The following is a 21,042-nucleotide window of genomic DNA, read 5'->3' as shown; positions in this document are numbered from 1 at the left end:
CCTATAACATCACAGCCGGATTCTCATTCAAGGCACAACTCTACTCCTGACATGTCCCTCCTCGAAAATCTTCAGTTACCTTTGCATTAGAACCAAGTTTAAATTCTCCAGTTTAGCATTCAAGGCCTTGGAAGAGCTGGCTTGAATCTTTTCAACTTGTTTCTTACCTTTCATTATATGATGAAGTCTTTAGACTCTGAAGTCAGACATATTTGGGTTTGAATTATGTTTTACCTTGGGCAAGTAACTTAAATACCATCTCACTTGCTTTAAAAAAAAGATAAACCTTTCAGGTGGAGGCAGCATTATTTTGAGGATTACAAATTGGTCCTTTTTCTTTTCTTTTCTTTTGTGGTCTTTTTAGGGCAGCACTTGCAGCATATGGAGGTTCCCAGGCTAGGGGTTGAATCGGAGCTACAGCCACTGGCCTACACCACAGCCACAGCAACGCCAGATCCTTAACCCACCGAACAAGGCCTGGGATCGAACCTGTGTCTTTATGGATACTAGTCAGATTTGTTTCTGCATGACGGGAACTCCCCAGTTGGCCCTTTTCATATTCTATGAAGAAATATTTGCTATCACCTACCAAAAACGGTGGTTCTCGAACTTCAGTATGCATCATTGGTGGGGGTATTTGTTACAAAAGGAGATGCCTGTGCTACATTTCAACTTGGCAGATCTGTGTTTGGACTTGGGAGCTCTCTGTGTGCATGTGGTATGTCTGTGTGTGGACCTGGTAGGTCTCTAGAACCACACTGTCCAGCATGTTGTACTTGCAGTATGACTGGTTTGAACTGAGATGTACTATAAGGGTAACACACCCAATTTTAAAACTTAGTATGAAAGAAATACTGCAAAAATATTTCACTAACAATTTCTTTTATTGAACACATATTAAGATACTCTGGATCCTTAACCCACTGTGCCAGGCTGGGCATAGACCCTGCCTCCCAGTGCTCCCAAGACACTGTCGATCTCATTGAGCCACAGCAGGAGCTCCTCACTTGTTTTTTGTTTTTTTTTTTTTAATTTTTTAATGTAGGTACCAGAAAATTTTAAATGATACATGTGCCTCACATTATATTGCCATTGGACAGCCCTGCTCTAGAATGTACACTTGTTAGAACAAGTTTCCCAGATAATTCTTTGGCAGTTATCCTTAGATCACCTTGAGAATCAATATATGAAATTTTAGGCTTTCAGAGAGAAGAACTGATGCCTTTGCTTCTTTGTATTCCCACAGTATTCTGAAGATTGTGGGCAATTAACTATATGCTAATTGAATTATAATGCACTTTATGTTTTAAACCATCAATGGAAGTTTTGCTTTTGTTTCTTTCCCCCAGTTCCTAAAAAAATATTTTAATTACTTTTCTTAAATGGAACAGAAGACACCTGAAATTATGGCTTTGATTTATTCCCAAATCAATAAAAACAATTTTGTAAAAGAATTGGGATTTTTCCCTGTGGTTATTTTGCTTCGTGTAGAAATAGGTCATTAATCTCACTAGATTTCAAAATTATTGCATATGATCATACTCAAGTTTTTTAATTAAAACTAATGTTTAAGAAGTACCCGTTGTGGCACAGTAGAAACGAACTTGACTAGTACCTGGGAGGTTGCGGGTCAGTGGGTTAAGGATCCGGTGTTGCCGTGATGTAGGTCATAGACTCGGCTCAGATCCCGCACTGCTGTGGGTTGGTGTAGACTGGCAGCTGCAGCTCTGATTGGACCCCTAGCCTGGGAACTTCCATATGCCTCAGGTACAGCCTAAAAAACAAAACAAACAAAAACTGTTTAACTTTGGACTGGAAACATATGCTAATCTTTATACCAAAGTAATTTTACCCAGGTGAGATAAAAAAGAGACATATCTGGGGAAAAGGAGCTCTTTATTTAGGGACAAATGAGATGAGTATGGCTGACTGCCCCAGAAGTAGAGAGAGAACCAAGAGATTAGAAAAGAGATTTCTAACCAAGGATCAGAAATAGGAAAGCTAATGCCGGGACACAGAACAGCCTTCACTATTGACTGTTAGAAGAGAAACAGGCACAAAATTAAATTAGAAATAAATCTAGTGAAGATTTCCCCACCTACCTCATTGCCACATTGCTGCCATCAATAACTATGGGTCTCAGATTTTCCCCGTCATCTGTTACAATCTCCTGCATTGGAGATTCTGACCGCTGGGATTCCAGGGAAGACGCTTCCCGAATTATACTGTTCATTGTACTGACAGTTTGTTCCGCGTCACTTTTATTTCCAAGTTTGACAAGTTCTCCCAAAATATCATTGATTAAAGCATCGGTACCAAGTTTGTTTAGCACAAGCTGAACCTGTTCTTCAGAATAACCTAACTTAAGTGCAAACTCCAGTTTCGTTTGGTATTCTCGCACCACATTGGGGGGTTTCTTCATTTCCTTGGTGGTCGTCTGGGACTCCTCAGGTTTAAAGTCTTGCAAAATATCACTGTGTTTGAGTAAGTGAGGCTCTAAACAGGGAGACCTGCGCAGTTGTCTGTGAGTCTTGGTTAATAAACATGGCTCTACTGAAATGCTGCTCAATTGTTCTGACTCATTATCAGAATTTGTGCTTTCTTCAGAGTCACCGGAGCTCGCATTCTCCTCAGACACCTCTTTTTCTTCCTTCTCAGAATTAACTTTATCCATTGTTGGTTTTTCTACCATTGACCAAGGTACAGATGTACTTAAGTGTGGGTCAGTGCTCTCCACATAAAGGTGGCCTAGGTCATGCCCCAGATGATCCTTCAAGCCCATGAAGCTCTTGCGTGTACGTGACTCCACTTTGCTGTGTTTTCTGTACTCTTGAATGCAAAGCACCCCGTATTCCTAGAGAAAAATGTAGGATATTTAGAATTTCATTTTTACTGGTTCATGTCTGTTTCAATAAAGACGCTGGGAGAGATTTACCCAATGATTGAACACCACCTCTGTATTTTGTCGACACCCTCTCAGTCCTCATAACACAAGTCCAAGATAGTATCAGGCTCTGTTTTTCACTTGACAAAGTGAGGAATTAGGCCAATTATTCTCTCCAACACAACACAGTAAATGAGAAGAGAAATGGATTTTTTTACTCAGTTTTGTCTGACTCCAAACCCATGCTTTCCCCAATATGCTTTATCATGATGCTCCTCAATCTTGACGTCTTGAAGAAAATTTTCCCACAGTTAGAAAGGCCTATGTTTCTAGAGTGACACGCAGAATATTATTTTAAAAAGCACATTTGAGATATGCTATGACAGGTTATGTACATTTTCTCTAAAAGAACTCATAAAAATATACAAAATTCTTTTAAAGAGGAAGCCAGGTGGAAAGAAAAACATTAACCTATTATAACTTAATGGTTACTATTAATCTGGGCCACACTTGAAACAATCTAAAGACTTGCAAAAATAATTTAGGTGCCATGAAGAAAGAGGACATATTCTACAATAGCCAACAAGGAACTAGCCAATCACAAAGTGAATTATATTCCACTTTAGAAATGAATAGTTTTGCCCTGGTCACCTCTATTTTGTGACTGTTGAAAGAGGAACAGAGCGCCACTCTCCATTCTGTGCTGCCCTTATTAAGTGCCAGGGACACTGCAGTCTACCTCACCTCAGGGGAAAAGCTTTTACTCTGTACACATTTATAGAAAGTATAGAAATGAAATATTCCACACAAAATTAGCAGCAAACAAGTAAGTACACTGAATAAATGTTATCTTAATTTCTTGAATTCTATGGCAGAAAATATTTCTGCATTCTATTAGATAATGTGCTAACTGGCATCTGGCATCCGGTTAAAAAGTCGTCTTCTCTACTTTCCCTACCAGGAATGCTTTTACTCTTTAAAATGCTTTTGCTGTCTTATTATTTTCCTTATAGTCTACTGGGGATAGCTGTTACTTCTCTACCAAGAACAGGTTAGCAAAAATAAAATTATTTTCTCTTTTTGCTACATTGTAAGGGCTAGATACACATCAGTACTTTACTTATTAAGGCAATTCCAGTGTTCTATCCATGGATAATATTAGTAAGCTGGTGGTGGCTGAATATGAGACTGTCATAAAACACCTATTTAAATAACCTAAAAAAAGAAAATTGGAAAAACATTTTATTCTACAGCTCTTCAACATCTTATTTACACTAGAAAGGAGCCATTATATAAATGTTAAGAGAAAATGCGAAGTGATTTTCTAAGAAGTCAAACATTTGAATGCATCTGGCGAACTTATTAGAGAGCGAAGCATTTCTACATAATGAGATAAATTACATTAACGATGGTAAATACTAGAGAAGAGAACACAGAATCTCTAGCTTGATAACAATACACTTAAAATTCCTTCAGTGTAGAACTCCTACACACTTCTACAGGAGTTTCTTCAGGTTTTATCCCTTGAGAAGACAGATAACGTTAATATCATTGTTCTGCCAATACGGCATTCGTTAGTTTTAAAGAAACGTCACACTTTTCTGGCTCCTGATCGCACCAGTAATAAATAGCAATATTCCTTAGAGGACCTCTATATCCATCTGCTTTACTATAAAGCTGTATCCATTTCAGTTTTTTCTATTAATATGGATATGCCTGAGCCCAATTATTTAGAATTAAAGGAAGGGATTTTGAAAGCAAATCTTTACACTCAGTGATTTATTAACTACTGTAATATACTGACACCATAATGCAAGTAACAAATCACAACAGCATCCTAATAAAGGGATACAGTTATAAAGAAAAATCTGCACTGTGGCCTTCGTAGAGCTCCCACCAAAAGTATCTTAAACAAGGAAAACCTATTGGAAGCTGGGCTGCCTGGCAACCAGAGCTGGTTGCTAAGCGGCACTCTTTTAACGTGCCATCATGAATGCTAGCACAGTGAAAGAATAATTTGGTATGAACAAAAGCCTATAAAAGAGACTGGGACTTAAGTGCGTCTGGTTTACCCTCCAAGAACAATGCAGCTGCCAAACCAATCTGGAAGCTCCGACATCATTGTTCTGTAAACCCCACAATCTGCTCTGACTGCAGGAAGTGTATTTAATGGGCAACATTTTTGATCTCCCCTGAAAAGTTTGGGTTTTGCATAAGTGCTGTTGTGAGATAATTCTTATAGATAATGACTCACTGACCAAATCCCTGAATTGAACTAGGAAATATTATTTTAATATTGAGCTGTAGTGTTTTTCTTTTGGGCTGTTTTAACTAAGATGAATACTTCATGAAAAATACAGCCACTGGTGAACATTAGCATGAAATGTTATGTTTAAAACTTAGCTGAATTATTCTTAATTTTCACATTTTTTTCAAAGAAGCAAAACTGAATACTATAAAGTTTATAAACTGAAAATTATCCAACCTAAAAACTTATTTCTTTATCATTTTTAGTCTAATATAAAAAAAAGTGTTGGTGACACCATGTAAACCTGTTCTGATATATAATTTTATTATATGGCTATAATGATTAAATAGGGAGAAAATGGGATTATCAGTTGTTTGCTTTTTATAATATTAAACAAGATAAAACTCATTTGTATTCAAATGGTTTTAATGAATACCACACACCTTTAACTTGTGATAATTCATATAATTTATATGTATTACTTAAAATGTTTTCAAGTAAGCTAACATGATTTTTAATATTAACATTTATAAGGGTAAGTTTCATCTACACTACCTTAAAAAATTTTACACCTAATTTTGTTAGGCAAAGTCACTTTCAAAATATTCTGGTTGAACTTTTTTTTCCACATTGAAAGGCCTCTCTTCATTTTCAGATTTCATTGGTTACTTCAAGGTAAGTTACCCAATGTCATCTTGTACTAAACAAGCAGTTAAATAATTTTTAGTTCCTATAAACCAACAGACTAAATATGAAATATACATATAAGGACAAATTAATTCAATTACCAGGCATGTAAGCTACATATATTTTCTCCATTACATAATAAAAATTTGAAATAACTTATTTTTATTACCCAACTGGTAAAGATTTGGTTTTTAAAACTTGAATCTCTAAAATGTTTCTTTATCCACTTGTAATCAGTAAAAGATTCCCCTGAATTAATTTGCCACTAAAAAAAAAATAGAATTTGGCAATATTTTGAAATCATTCAATAGAAAAGTAAATGCTAGTCTTAAGATTCAAAAACTGACAAAAATATTTTCATAGGCTGCAGTACTACTTAATGTAATGTGTAAAACTTAGAAAGAATTATTATAAGAAATCTTAGAACAAAGAATGATATATGAACTTTATTTTTGTTCAGTGCCTTAAAAGTCATCAATGTAATTTTGAGAAAAATAGCAAAGACTCCAATCACATTGCAAAATTCCCTACATGTAAGTGAGAAAAAACTTTTCTCCTGAACTTTTAAACCATTTATTAGACTTTTAAGTCTTGCCATTTACTCAAATGCAAATATATGTCATCTTTAAATTCATCCGCTATTAATTATTAAGGGTAATTTTCTTCACTTCATAAAGAAGCAACATAAAGTTTCATACACAAAATAGGTCAGTGTTTCTACTCCCGTAGTTATCAAAAAAAACCTCCAAGACATATGGCCTAATTTTTAGGCTCTATATCAGGGATCCATTATAATTAGCCTTTACATACTATATTCATGAACACAAAAGGTACTAGGCAAACTTATTTATTTACTTAGAAAACAAATTTCTACACTTATAAACCTAAAGATTTCCCTCAGATTTTGTATTGGAAACTAAAACAATTTTTCTTGCTGAAAGCCTAATGACTTAAAAATCAAATAATAGTAAATGCTGAAGAACTAAATTTACATGCTAAATTTTGTAGATGGTAAAGTGATGGTAATGATTTTAAATGCCAAAAAGAAGCTTTATACGAGCTGAAAGAAAATTTATGATATAATGGCTATTTGCTGGAAATTTGTTACATACATAAACATTCCCCCATTCCCTGAGATTTTCCTGAAAGTTTTCATTAGATAACTTACAGAATCCTAAATCTCAAATCAAGTAATTTTTTTTAATCTTCTAAAGAACGTCATATTTATCAAGGGTTTTAGACCATAAACTTGCTTAATCAATGTGTTTGTTTGTAATGTCAAGTTACACAGCCATAGAGTGGGTTCTGGTTATTATCCAAAGGGTAATAGTATGAGAACAATGAAAATAAAATAATGAATATGTAATGAATGCCTACTGCTGTAGTCTCTGTGTATTTAATTACCATTGTATTTCAGGGAGTGCTGTTGTCTGCATCCCTCTAGCTAACAAAGGAAGGATGTCCCTTTGAACAGATTGGTTAATGCTCTGGGGCAACAGATGTCTACTGGAACTGCAGGAGACCAGCAACTGGTGGCCTGCCCATCTTCTGAAAACTTTCAATAGACGTATGCATATGTTCACACAATAGGGCATGTGGTAGAAATGAAAACCTCTTTTTAACCCTTTATGCTCTTTCTTTCCCTCCCAACTGATAGATGAAAGTCTTTGTCTCCTCCTCCCTTCCCCATTACAGAGCTCTTGAAAGCAATAGTTCTCCAAGTGACGTCTTCAATCTAATAGCTGAAACTAATGCAAGGGGGAAAAAAAGGGGGTGGGAGAGAAGAAATTTGGAAACTATAATGAGTACTCAAAACTGCTGACAAAGCAACTGGATGCTTCATCATCATAACTAAAACAAGCTGTTTGAAACATCTACCTATACCAACCCATCTCCCCAAACTAGATTTTTAAGACAATGGAAAAAAATCTATCAAATCTTACTATCAGCACCTTACTTACAGCATCTAGGTCTGACAGTGACACCTTAAGAAACCTAAGAATGTTGGCAAGAAGATAAAATCTCAATCCACTGTTTATCAAAATATCAGAACATGTGATAACTTGTCTGTAAGTACAAATGATTAAATGTCATGGCTAATGCCTTGCAAATGTTCATGAAGCTGTCAGTAATTATTTGCATAACTCCAGAATATAAAAATGTAAAAAATCTGCTTCACAGACATACTTTACAGAAAGAATTTAATTTTCTGGTATTTTGGCACTACATAACAATTTGTAGGCTTTCATCTGAGGTGCACTCTATCCTTCACAGAGTTCAAATTAATATTCTGAATATTTAGCAAAGTTTAACTTCCGAGGCATTAAGTAGCACATATACTCACGTTCTCAGGAAAATACAAAGACATTGGTTTCTGTAGCAGCTTCAGCAGTAACTCCTTAACACAATTTTAGCTGCAGACTTCCAGGCAGGCAAGAAGAACAATGAATGGGGGAACAGATGGAATGGCAATGTCTTTGCTTAACCTATTACTGAGTGGAGCAACAGCCAATCATAGGCCAGAAAGCTCACAATTAGTTGGCCAGGCAGATGCAAGCCAACCTCAGCACCCTGCGTCAGGTTCGCAGGTTTCTAAGATAAGCAAGTTGATGTCATTCTCCGGTCGGTCGGCCCCGGGCGGCATGTGTATGAGGGAGGGGTGTGCAGCAACAATAGGCCATACAAAGCGGACTAGTAGGCAGCTGCTCTTTGAGAGCAGAGTCATTAGGGAGCGGGCTGCCAACAAGAAACACCTGGCTTGGGCAGACCAGCTTTTCCTCTTGTTTTTAATGCATGAAACAAAGAAACCAATTATATTTAAAAGTAGTAAAAGTTGCATGTTTCCAAAAAGTTGAGGCTATACTCTAGTCTATTAAGCTTTCTGTTCCTGAGAAATAATGAAAATGAGGTGTGTCAAAGCAGCAATTAACGACAGCAGCAATCCCTTTTTTTTTCTAAATGAGTTTCTGGTGAAATGAGACAGAGGTTACAGTAAAACCAACTTCCCTGGAAACACTGGGAAATCTAAAATATTTGTAAGTACTGGTTGATTTGTTGCAAGACAATAAAATGAAAAAAAAGATGAAAATAGGAATGCAAAAGAAAAAGAGTGAAGAGTTTATAAACAAATGATTGTTAAAAGTTCATTAAAAGTACAGTGTAGTAAGATAAAACTAGTCCAACTTTGTGCCAATGGAGTCATCTAAACTATTTGACAAAACGATTTAACCTAAACCTAAAAATCATTGAACAACCCACCATATGTACATCAGAGGGCAGTGTAAAATTATTTTATTATGAACGCTAGTTAACCATGTAATTAAATAAAAGCAAAATCTTTCATTATGTTTTAATATACAACATGGTGATTTACCTGTTTAAAGTATTTGAATTTCATAAAATTTGTAAGATATAATACTCAAATTTCAGTTCAGGAACAAGATAACTTTACAAAGAAGAAACAATGCAGTATTTTTCAAGGATATAAATTACATAAAAAATTAGCCCCTCAGTGTGAAAGGTTGCTATCCTCGACTTATTTCAAAGTTCCAGACTGCAGTATTTATAATGCTATATGCTTTCAAGAGCTACATAAATTATATTGAGTGGCCTCTGATTATGAAAAAATTCAATCAAAATTTAAACATGGGTGTTCCCGCAGTGGCTCAGTCGAAATGAATCTGACTAATGTCCATGAGGACGCAGGTTCGATCCTTGGCCTTGCTCAGTGGGTTAAGGATCTGGTTTGCCATGAGCTGTGGTGTAGGTGGCAGACATGGCTTGGATCTGGCGTTGCTGTAGCTGTGGTGTAGGCCAGCAGCTGCAGCTCCGATTGGACCTCTGGTCTGGGAACCTCCATATGCTGTAGGTGTGGCCCTAAAAACCAAAAAAAAAAAAAAAAAATCAAAATTTAAACACCATTAGGTGGTGTGAAAATATTTCTCTACTAAAGAAAGAGGAAATCTAAAAAAAGGAAATCTAGAGCTGTTATACTACCTACTTGCATAATGTAGAGCACACACACATAACCCCTCTTCATTCCAGTGCAAATTAAAAGAGTAAAGGCAAAAAAGGAGCTCTTAAAATACAATTTCCTGATAGAAGCTGATTTGTGCAAAGCCTAGGGTTTCCCATTATACCATCATGAACTCTAAAGGTATAATATTTGGCTAGAGTACCCCAAACAATCTAAATCAGTCCCTCTTCTCACACACAAATACAGAGGCTACTCAGTCAGGACCATCTGTGAGTACTTGGAAAATAGTTAATATTGGTTGGGACTCTTGGCCATGTCCTTATTGTGCCCACTCAAATGTAAATGTAAATAAGATCTCCACAAAATGAGAGGAAAATCTGTATCATTAAAATATTAGAAAAATTTTAAATTGGAAAATATTTTTTAAGTTAAATGCAATTATTAGGTTCTGAATGGGCCAAACTAATTTCTAAAGCAAGAACTATTTTTCTGCCAAGGGTTACAGTAATGTTTTTGCAACAGTTAAGCCCAAGGTCTCTAATTTCACAAGCCTATTAAAGATCAAGATAAAGCATTTCCAATATACACAGAGCTCAGATTTTATGTCTTGGGTAACTATATGGATATCATAAAAATCAAGAAAGTTAGAATTTATTTTTTTTTCTTTTTTGGTGGTGTGGCAGTACTTTTTTGAAAAAAATACTTCTTGAGTAAAAAAGGTATCAACTCTGAAAAAAATAAGGACGGTAAGTCAAGACCACTAATATGGTTAGTACATGTACTTCTAGGAAAACTGAGTTTGATGAAATGAGATTAAAATGAAAAACATATATTCATGCAGAACAGTTACAGCTAAAACCTATTAAAGATTAAGCTATGTGCTGACTAAAGATACTGAGGTCAATATTTATGAATTTACATTAAACCTTTTTCCCTTTTGTATATCAAAAGGACACTCTTTAGGATGAATAGACAGTCTCTCTCTCAGGCTTGCTTTCTTCTCTTTACCCCTTTGCTACTATAGTTACTACTTTATGGCTTTAATTCAGGAGGAGGAGGAATCTTCTCACTAATTCCTGCCACTGTGAACACAAAGAAGGAGAGAAAACTACCCAAGAGCTCAGTGGGAAGCCTGATCCCTAGCACTGGATTAAGCTTTTTGGCAAACAGCAAATAAAGGCAGTGATCTGAAAAAGCTAATCAGATCCCGCTGTGGTATTTAGACTATCTTGGTTGCTAGTATTGGATAACGTTAAGCACATTAAAACATCTGTAGGTGAAAAGAGGCCCTTGCCTGCCGTTCTTAGTCACATGGCTCTGGTCCACTTCCCACTGCAGAGAAAATGCAGTTGTACAGGGCTGTCTGGGTCCCTGCCATTAGTGATGGAGCACAGGGCACAGTTATGACAGAAGAAAACGAGACGGTGTGGCTTTAGAAGTAATACCCAAATCAGTCAATGCCAAGGGCCTTTCTACCATTTGAAAGTTCAACTATCTGCTGAGGTATTAATGTGACACATGTGGGTTTGGATGCTGCTATCAATTCTCTGTGTCAGCAGTGAAGCAAGCTGCCTTCCTGGTACCTTTCTCCTAATATGGATTTGTTCGCCTTCAATCTACAGTCTCTTTCCATCCTAACAATAACACTGCAGAAGAGTATTAAGTCAGAATTTCCCAATTGTCCCAGAAGATTAAAATTTTAACCAAAAACCCTTTTATTTTTGAGGCGCAGAGGGGAAACACCAACCTCAAAAAACTGAATTTATACACACGGTGTAAATAAATGGGTCAAAATCTATCACTAACCTCTGAGTGCTACTATATTTAGTAGATCAGACGGGCATGAGAGCTTTTCTCTATTTCATTTCCTTGGGCTTAGATTACTTTTGTTTCTTAACTTATCTCCTTCCTTGAATATCCCCTAAGTATATCCCTACAAAGTAATTTTCAATGACACCACTCTTAGGCTTAAAAAAAAAAAAAATCTCAGCAGTAGATCACGTCTATGCTTTGCTTTCAAGACTTTCTACCACTGGGGCTCCTCTAGCCTGTCCTCCGACTTCCCACTTCACTTAAGGTGAAGGAATAGCAAAAGTGAAGTCACAGATGCTCAAACAACTGTCCCTTCACCTTTTAAATGTTCTCTTGCATGCCAGCCCTGCCTACCCAGATCACCTCTGTGGTATTAAGCCCAGCGCAAGGGTTATTTTCCCCATAAAATCTTCTTGGACTGGTCCATCTTGGAAAGGACTGGTTTCCAATTCCTTTGAGTTTCTATAACATGAATAGTATGTCCTGCATAACACAGCACTTATTTAGCTGTAAGCTTGTTGAGGACAACCATTTAATTTTCCATAATCCACACCAACAAAACCCCCTACACGGCACACCGCAGTGCTCTGACATCTAGAAGACATCTGAGTGAAAAATAGGACCAGTGAGAAAAACAGGCTCCTGCAAGTTTCAACGCAGGCATTCCTGTGAACAAAATGCTCCCTGCTAGTTTTTATTTCTCTTTGTGACAGACAGGGCGAGCTTATCAAAGAGCCCCGGTTCTGCCACGGGGGCTGCTTTCAACATTAGGCTGTGGAATTGGGTAAGCTCGAGCCTGGCAGGGATGAGCGGCTCCTCTGGCTTCAACTTCCCAGCTGGAGGGGCAGCCCTTGGAAGTGCGACTCTGGCCTCTTCCTATGCACTTTCGGATGCCGTATCTGATGGGTAAGTCTGGGGAGAGGAGTTGTGTATGCCAAGTGCAGCCCCTTCCTCGGCATATTTCTCCTGGGATCCTCCAGGTGCACAGAGCACATAGTTGCTTTGATCTCCAGCCCTGCCTGAAATTGGGTGGGTAAACATTTCTTAAGTTGGGGAATGTTGCTAAGCCCTTTATGTTGTGCTCCTAAGACATGTTCTCAGCAGCTCCATGAAAGAAAGAGCTGTTATTTTGATATCCATCTGCCTGGTTCCTCTATTTTTCAACTGTTTCAGAACTGCGATAAGAAAAAGAACCCCTCAAACAATTTTGAATGATAAAAAGTTTTGTTATAAAGAACTATTAAGGGAGAAAAAGGTGATAAAAAGACATAAGTTAATTCTCAACAGACCACTTTAAAGATACATATGCGGGGATAAAGTTAAAAAGAAACAATTCTTGCAGTTCCCCTTGCAGCCCAGCAGGTTAAGAATCCAACTAGTAGCCATGAGGATGCAGATTCAATCCCTGGCCTCACTCAATAGGTTAAGGATCCAATGTTGCCATGAGCTATGGGGAAAGTCACAGATGTGGGTGGGATCTGGCATTGCTGTGGCTGTGGCAAAGGCTGGCAACTGCAACTCTGATTTGACCTCTAGCCTGGGAACTTCCATATGCTGTGGGTGCGGCCCTAAATACACACACACACACACACACACACACACACACATAAAAATTCACACATACATAAAAATTCTTACTGATAATCAAAATAGGTAATAGTTCCTTATATACCAACTCCTATAAGATGGGAAAATGAAATGCTTGAGTTAGGACTTCCAATGGTCCTTATACTACTGATATTAGACAATTACCCTGGTGTGCAAGAAATTGAAAAATTCTGAGAGGCTAACAGAATGAATGGTTGTGTTAGAAAATGCTCAGTGAAATCAGCAAATAAGTTTATAACACAGCTTTTCTTTATAGTGTTCTATTCATATCAGAGGGTGATATAGTAATTTAGACATTAAATTTAGAATTCTGAGCATTTAGGAAAAGATGCCTACCAAATGCAAATCACCATATACTATAAGTTAAATCTAGACTATGAATCATCCTAAACAGCTGCCAACACAATTCAACTGTAAATTCTAACAGGCCAGGGATTCTTGTGTTTTTTTTTTTTTTTTCTGCTGTGTCTTCAGCACCTAGCAGAATCTAGCAGGCAATTAATAAATATGTGCTAAATAAATGATAGTATTTCAATATCTGGGCCAAAGTCTCTTTTCCACATTTACTTGTTCTTCACTTCCCTTCACATAACCTACTCTCCAGCCAAATACAAGGATTTAAAGCAGCGGTTCTCTCAACTTGGTTGCACATTGAAATTTTCTGGGGAGATTTAAAATATACTGGTGTCAGAGTCCCACTCCTAGAGATGTTAATTTTTCTTCATCTACATGAAGCCTGGAGATAGGCCATGTGATTCTAGTGTGTAGCCAAGCTTAAGAACACTGCTTAAAGGTTCTTTGAAGGGGAAATACCTTTCTCCACAGCTTCACCTGTTAAAACCTTGCCTATCTCTTTTGAAGATTCAGCTAAAACCCAAAATCTGCCACGCAACATTTTCTGGAACACTACTGAACTTATCTTTGGATTATGTGAGTTTTGCACAGGATATGGCTAGGACTTGATAAATGTCTAAGGGGTAAAGAATTCTGGGAGCATGGCACATATTAGAAACACAATAAATTAACTGGAAGAATGGTGCATAGTGGGTCCTTATTATTTGTGGATTCTGTACTTGCAAATCTGCCTACTTACTAAAATTTATTTGTAACTCTGAATTAATCCTCACAGTGCTTTACAGTCGTTCCACAGACACGTGCATGTGCAGAGAGGTGAAAAATGTGAGTTGCCAAAGGCACACATGCCAGCCCTCAACTGAAACATGTCCTGAAAAGGACTAGTTAGTGCTTATTTTCTGCATTTTTGTGCTTTTTGTTGGAGAATTTTGCTGGGGTTTTGTTTTGTTCTTGTTTTTGTTTTTTTTGGCCGCACCTGTGGCATGTTGAAGTTCCCAGGCCAGGGATCAGACCCAAGCTGCAGCTGCAACCTATGCCACAGCTGCAGCAATGCTGGATCCTCAACCCACTGTGCTGTGCCAGGAATCGAACGTGCACCACCACAGAGACAACAGCAGATCCTTAACCTGCTGTGCCTCAGTGGGAACTCCCAAATTTGCTATTTAAATGGCCCCAAGTCTAGTGCTGAAAAGGTATCGAAGCACAAGAAGGTTGTGATGTGCCTGCTGGAGAAAATATGTGTTGATAAGCAAGAGTTGGCTGTGAGCTCAATGATAATAAATCAACAGTGTATATTTAATAAGGTGTCTCTAAACAGCTAAAACGCGTATAACAAGGCTATGTATTGATTAGTCTGAGAAAATGTTCTGACCGGAGGCTCATAGGAACCCTCTAGGAGCAGTATTTGCAGCAACCACAGTTGACCCTTGAACAACACTGGGTTTGAACTGTATGGGTCCACTTATGTGTGGATTCTTTTTTCAATAGATGCATACAGGACTACATGATTCTTGGTTGCTTGAATCCAGGGGTACAAAACACTGGCTATAGAGGGCCAACTGTGAAGTTTTACTAGGATTTTCTGATGGCATGGAGCGTCAGTTCCCGAATGCCTGTGAGGTTCAAGAGTAAACCGTTCAAGAAAAAAGAAGACTGACTGTAATTTCGCCCTCTCTTCAGAACTCTTAGAGATTTTACCTGTAATCTTTAATGCCAGTTTCATTCATCAAATGGACACCTCCTAGGTGCTAGGTGCTAGGTGGGGGTACGGCAAGAACAAAGCCAATCCCTCCTCTCGCCAAGATCACAGAGGGAGAGAATATAAACAGCAAGTGCATGTCAGGTGATGGTAAATGCTATAAAGAAACTTTCTATCAAGGAAGGCTTCTCTGATAAGCTCGTATTTAATGAAGTGGAAAGAATGTATAACAAGAACAGGGAAGGTTAAGTACAAAGCCCTGAGATGAGGTGTTCTAGGGACAGCAAGGTCGCCAGTATGCCTGGTGGCATGCGCACAGGGGAGGAGACAGCAGGTGATGTCAGAAAGGTAAGGTCAGGAGAAGGCATGTCATATGGAGCTTCGAAGGGCAGTGTTTCTCGAAACTTTACACAGCAATTCAATCACAGGAGAATCTTGAAGATTCTGATTCAAGAAACCTGGGTGGGGTCTGAGAATCTGCATTCTAACAAGTGCACAGCTGATGCTACTGTTCTTGATCCATGGAACCTACTTTGAGTAGCAAGGTAGTAGGTCAGAGGATGGACATGGCTTTTATTCTGAGATGGGAAACCTTTGGAGGATTTTGATCAGAGTGAGTTATATGACCCTATTTTAATATTAATGTTTTATAAACTTACTTCCACACTTCCAGTTGTGTTCTATCAATCTTTTTCTATTTCTGTGCCTGTTTCTACGTTAAGATTGTTGTTTTTAGCAACTTGGATGGATGTAGAAATTATCATGTTCAGTGAAGTCAGTCAGACAATGAGACACCAACATCAAATGCTATCACTGACATGTGGAATCTGAAAAAAGGACAAGATGAACTTCTTTGCAGAACAGATACTGACTCACAGACTTTGAAAAACTTACGGTTTCCAGAGGAGACAGTTTGGGGGATGGGGGGATGTGCTGGGGGTGTGGGATGGAAATCCTATAAAATTGGATTGTGATGATCACTGTACAACTATAAATGTAATAAATTCATTGAGTAATAATACATATATATACATATACATATATATATATAAAGAATTGTAGATTGATAATACATTGGTTACCCTGCATGAGTGAGTCTTCTATCATTATATATTTTTTCTCCTCATTTCCATATTTTTATCCTGGCTATTTTTGCATGTATATGCTTTCAGATACTTAAGCATTGCTTTGATAAGTTTTAACCAAAAAGCCGTTGGAAGTTCAATGGAGATTGTGTTGTAGTAATACTTGCTTAAAAAGCACTGCTGATTTATTATACTGTTTAATCAAGAGTAATTCATTGAATTTTCCTCTTTCAATACAGTTCCCTAGATTTTTGGCAAGAGGCTTTTAGATTTCTTTTTAAACTTATCTTAAAATATTTTGCTTTTGTTCTTGCTACTATGAATGGAGGTTTTTTTCCCCTTCTCTTATTATATTTCATAACTAGTTATTCTTAGTGTCAAAAATTATTCTTATTTTTGTTCTTATACATAAAACTTTAATGAACTAGGTATCTCATTGAACTCCTAATTTTCTATTGTGTTTCACTGAGGCTCTTGGTTTTTCCAGGTATATATAATAATGTAAAGTCATCAGATTGCATCTTCCTTAACTAATTTTTATATCTTTCTCCATACTTTTGTCTAATTACACTATTTTGTGGGGGGTTTTTTTGGTCTTTTTAGGGCTACACCTATGGCATATGGAGGTTCCCAGGCTAGGGGTCAAATCAGAGCTGTAGTTTCCAGGCTATACCCACAGCCACGGCAAACACCACAGCTAATGGCAATGCTGGATCCTTAACTCACTGAGCGAGGCCAGGGATCCAACCTGCATGCTCATGGGTACCAGTCAGATTTGTTTCTGCTAAGCCACGGAAGGAACTTCAATTACATTGTATTATTGATAACAACAATACACTGTATTATTGATAACTCCAATTACATTGTATTATTGATAACACAATAATAGCAATTATTGTGTGTTGTTCCTTACACTAATGGGAATGTCTCTAGTGTTTTACTACTAAGCATTGTACTGATTGCTGGTTAGGTTGTACACACACACACATACATATAAAACATACACATATTATTACACTGGGCAAATTGACCTCCCCATGCCTCAGCTGTTAAAAAAAAAGAAAAAAAATATAAACTGTTTGTATTTGAAATTTAATGAATAAATATAAAGCATGTGACAGTTGGAACAGTGCGAGGAACACAGTAAGCACTTAATAAGGTTAAGCTATGTGTAATTATATGTTTATATACAGCTAGAGATTTACACTCCGCGTTATATACATATAGCCTTTAAAAAGTCATTTATAGAAATATATTTTCCTCCTGAATAAAAGATTTAGGGTCATTCCCCGACGTGGCTCAGCAGAAACGAATCTGACTAGCATCTGTGAAGATGTAGGTTTGCTCCCTGGCCTTGCTCACTGGGTTAAGGTTCCAGCTTTGCCGTGAGCTGTGGTGTAGGTCACAGACATGGCTCGGATCCTATGCTGCTGTGGCTGTGGTGCAGGCCAGCAGCTATAGCTCTGATTCAACCCCTTGCCTGGGAACCTCCATATGCCACGGGTGTGGCCCTAAAAAGACAAAAAAAAAAAAGATTTAGGGAAAAAATTTTAAAAATTAAAAATGTGGATTTCATTAAAATGGATGATCATACCATTTTTTTCTTTGAGTTACTAATATTGTGAATTATATTAACAGATTTCCTAATATAAAAACATGATAACATTTCAGAGGATTATATATGCAAATATCACCCTCCGAATTTTTATATCAATAATTATAAGGCTGGCTTGTCATTGTCTTTAACTCAGTTGCTTTGCCACATTTGGGTACCACTATTTTGCTGATGTTAGAAAAGGGATATGGTATCCCATCCAAACTTCTTCTCAAAGACAAACCAATTTCCCCATGTACCAAAGGAAGGGAGACTAGATTGGGCCATGAGTTCCCATGCAGGCACTGTTATATCTAGATACCTGCTTTATTCATGTTCTGAAATGTACTGACCCCTTTACTATAAGTCCTGGGGGAGAGTTTACTCCAGCATGGGGTCCAAAGAAAAGAGGATGAGCAAGACAGAGTTCTTATAATTTATGAACATAAGAACTAACACCAAAAAGTATCCAAATATCCTGGACAAATCACACGACTTCACTGAGACTTCCCTGTGTCTCAGTTTCTTCTGCCATAAAATGGGAATAATAACACCAATAACATAGGGCTGTTACAAAGATTAAATAGGTTAATATGTATAATAACTTAGAACTGTGCTTGGTATACAGTAAATATTAAGTAGTATCTTAAAATTTTAAACTAAAAGTGAAATTGCAGTACAAAAAATAGAAAACATGATTTTCATTATTTTATGCTCTTATGAATATAATTTTAAAGTTCTGTCTTTATTAATAGACAAGAAGGAACATTATGTAGGCAAAGCCTCCAACTATGTTTTTTTCTCTTTCTTTAATTGTGTATCTCTATGAGATGACAGATGTTCACTAAACTTATTGTGATAATCATTTCATGATGTATGTTAAGTCAAATCTTCTATGCTGTATACCTTAAACGTGTATGTCAATTACATCCCAATAAAACTGGAAGAAAAAATACTCAAAAAAAGAAGATAATGGTAGAAAGCTTAATAAGGATCATGAGTGTAAAAATGGTTAGGAACCAGTAATTTAGAAAAAATATACTGATTTGATGGTAGGCAGGAGTGAAGAGATGTAGAAGAAAATGGAAGTAAAATTAGGAGAAATTATATCAGGCACCTGAAAGTAAACAAAGGTTTTCTTATGGAAAGTGAGAAAACATTTCTTTTTCTTTGCTTTTCTTTTTTCTTTTCTTTTCTTGTCTTTTTAGGGCCACGCTCATGGCATATGGAAGTTACCAGGCTAGGGGTCAAATCAGAGCTGTAGCCACCACCCTACGCCACAACCACGGCAATGCCAGATCTGAGCCATGTCTGCAACCCACACCACAGCAACGCAGGATCCTTTAACCCACTCAGTGAGGCCAGGGATTGAACCCACGTCCTCAGGGATGCTAACAGAGTTCTTTACCATTGAACCATGACTGGAACTCCAAAAGTGAGAAAACATTTCTTTCAGTTTAGCAATACAGATGATGGATTGTGAAAAATAATTTTAAAATAAATGGCTATAGACAAAGATCAACCATTGCTTCCCATCTCTCAATATAATACAGAAACTACATAATTAATATTGCTGTAGGACAGGCTAGAAAGTCAGGATGTGGCTAGCTCATGGAAAAATCTTGAACTGCCACACTAGAGTTTCAACTTTGTAACTGGGAAACTACTAAAAGTTTTTGAAAAGGGGAATGGTGTATTTCTACCCACGTTTTAGAAAGGTGATGCAGAACCACTGAAAGTTTCTGAGACTACCAATGACGTGTTTCCATCTACAGTTCAGGATGGTAATTTCAGCTGTGTTAGTTTTAAGGGGGCAAGAAATTCAAAGAGAAGTGAGGAAGGAAGGAACAGTCTAAGCAAAAAGTGACTGGTGTCTAAAGTTATGCAGAAAATAAAGAAACAAATATGAGATATTTTCTAAATGAGCCAGTGGGTCCAGTGAGGATTTGATACTAAAGACAAAAGAGGAAAGAGTAACAAAAAAATAACTGATGGCATCAAATGATACAAAGACACTGGAGAATGACTGAAAAGTGGACGTTGGATCAAGGTTATTAGGGGCCACCAAGGGAGCTATTCCAGAGATGGGAAGACAGGCAGGGTGAACAGGCAGGCTCCTACCCAGGATTTTCTGCCACGGATCTTTTCTAATGAAAGCTAGAGACCTCTTTTCAAAGTAATGCTTTTAAATGGCTAAAATTAATATGTAGATTGCATTACAAAGAAACTAGTTACATTAAACAGTCATCAAAATATGTAAAAATGTGATACAATGAAATATATGCCTTCTATTACCATATTAAAATAACGAGCTGTAGCAGCAGATCTAATAACCACCATGATTTTGAAGGAGTTAAAAGTAAAAACAATATTTCAGAATATTTACTTCAACTATTAACAGGGAAACATTTATGACTTCTATGGATGACAAAGTCACATGTGCTGTTATTAAAACTGGACTTACATTCATACTTGAGACAAACGCTAAATTTCAATTATAGGATATGAAGGTAAAGACATAATTTTTTACAACATCACAGAATGCCCAAATTCTATCCATGGAGGCTTCATGGGTAACCATAGAACACAGGCTAAAAACTCCCAGTTAAGCAGTAAGTGTACGCTGAAGAAGGGATGATAGCATATGTATTCTTTTACTAAGTCTGGCAGGAAAGGGATAAGATATAGAAAGCTATTTTGGGGGCTTAGGAAGGGATATGTGGTTTTTTTTTTTTCTTTCTTTCTTTTAACAACTTTAAACCAGGAGAATGGATTCAATGGGGCAGGAGAGAAAAAAATGTATGCACATCCATGTGTGAATGAAAGAGTGGGAATAAGTAAAAGGACAATAACTTAAAAGGAAAAAAAAAATAAGGAATGGCAGTGAACTGGGAAAACAGAGTTGGTTCAATGAGGTAAATGCTGCCTCTCCCTTATTTTGCAATTCTCTGTCAAGACTAACCAGCCTACCACCCTCAACCCTGCAGTCCCTTCCCAGCTCAGTCCTTCCCAGAGGACGACTAGGAGCGAGGAGGGAGAGACGAGGACCAGCACCCCAGTCAGGAGCAGAGGACCCTTCTCGTTGCTTTTCTGAC

General features: G+C 37.3%; 1 protein-coding gene across 2 annotated transcripts in view; it reads right to left on the bottom strand.

Annotated features, from left to right (window-relative positions):
• The window catches only part of ZC3H12C (zinc finger CCCH-type containing 12C), a 75,733-nt gene that overhangs the window by 33,623 nt on the left and 21,068 nt on the right, over positions 1–21,042 (bottom strand). For both annotated transcript variants that reach the window (XM_047752457.1, XM_047752455.1), the window contains exon 2: positions 2,103–2,854. In XM_047752457.1, the coding sequence (XP_047608413.1) occupies positions 2,103–2,782 (680 nt within the window). In that variant the 5' untranslated portion in view covers positions 2,783–2,854. The remainder of the gene's footprint in view (positions 1–2,102; positions 2,855–21,042) is intronic.

This window comes from Phacochoerus africanus, chromosome 11 (assembly GCF_016906955.1).
Source record: "Phacochoerus africanus isolate WHEZ1 chromosome 11, ROS_Pafr_v1, whole genome shotgun sequence".
NCBI classification, from domain to species: domain Eukaryota; kingdom Metazoa; phylum Chordata; class Mammalia; order Artiodactyla; family Suidae; genus Phacochoerus; species Phacochoerus africanus.
The sequence above is the reverse complement of the archived record's forward strand: the minus strand, read 5'-3'. Positions and strand labels throughout refer to the sequence as shown.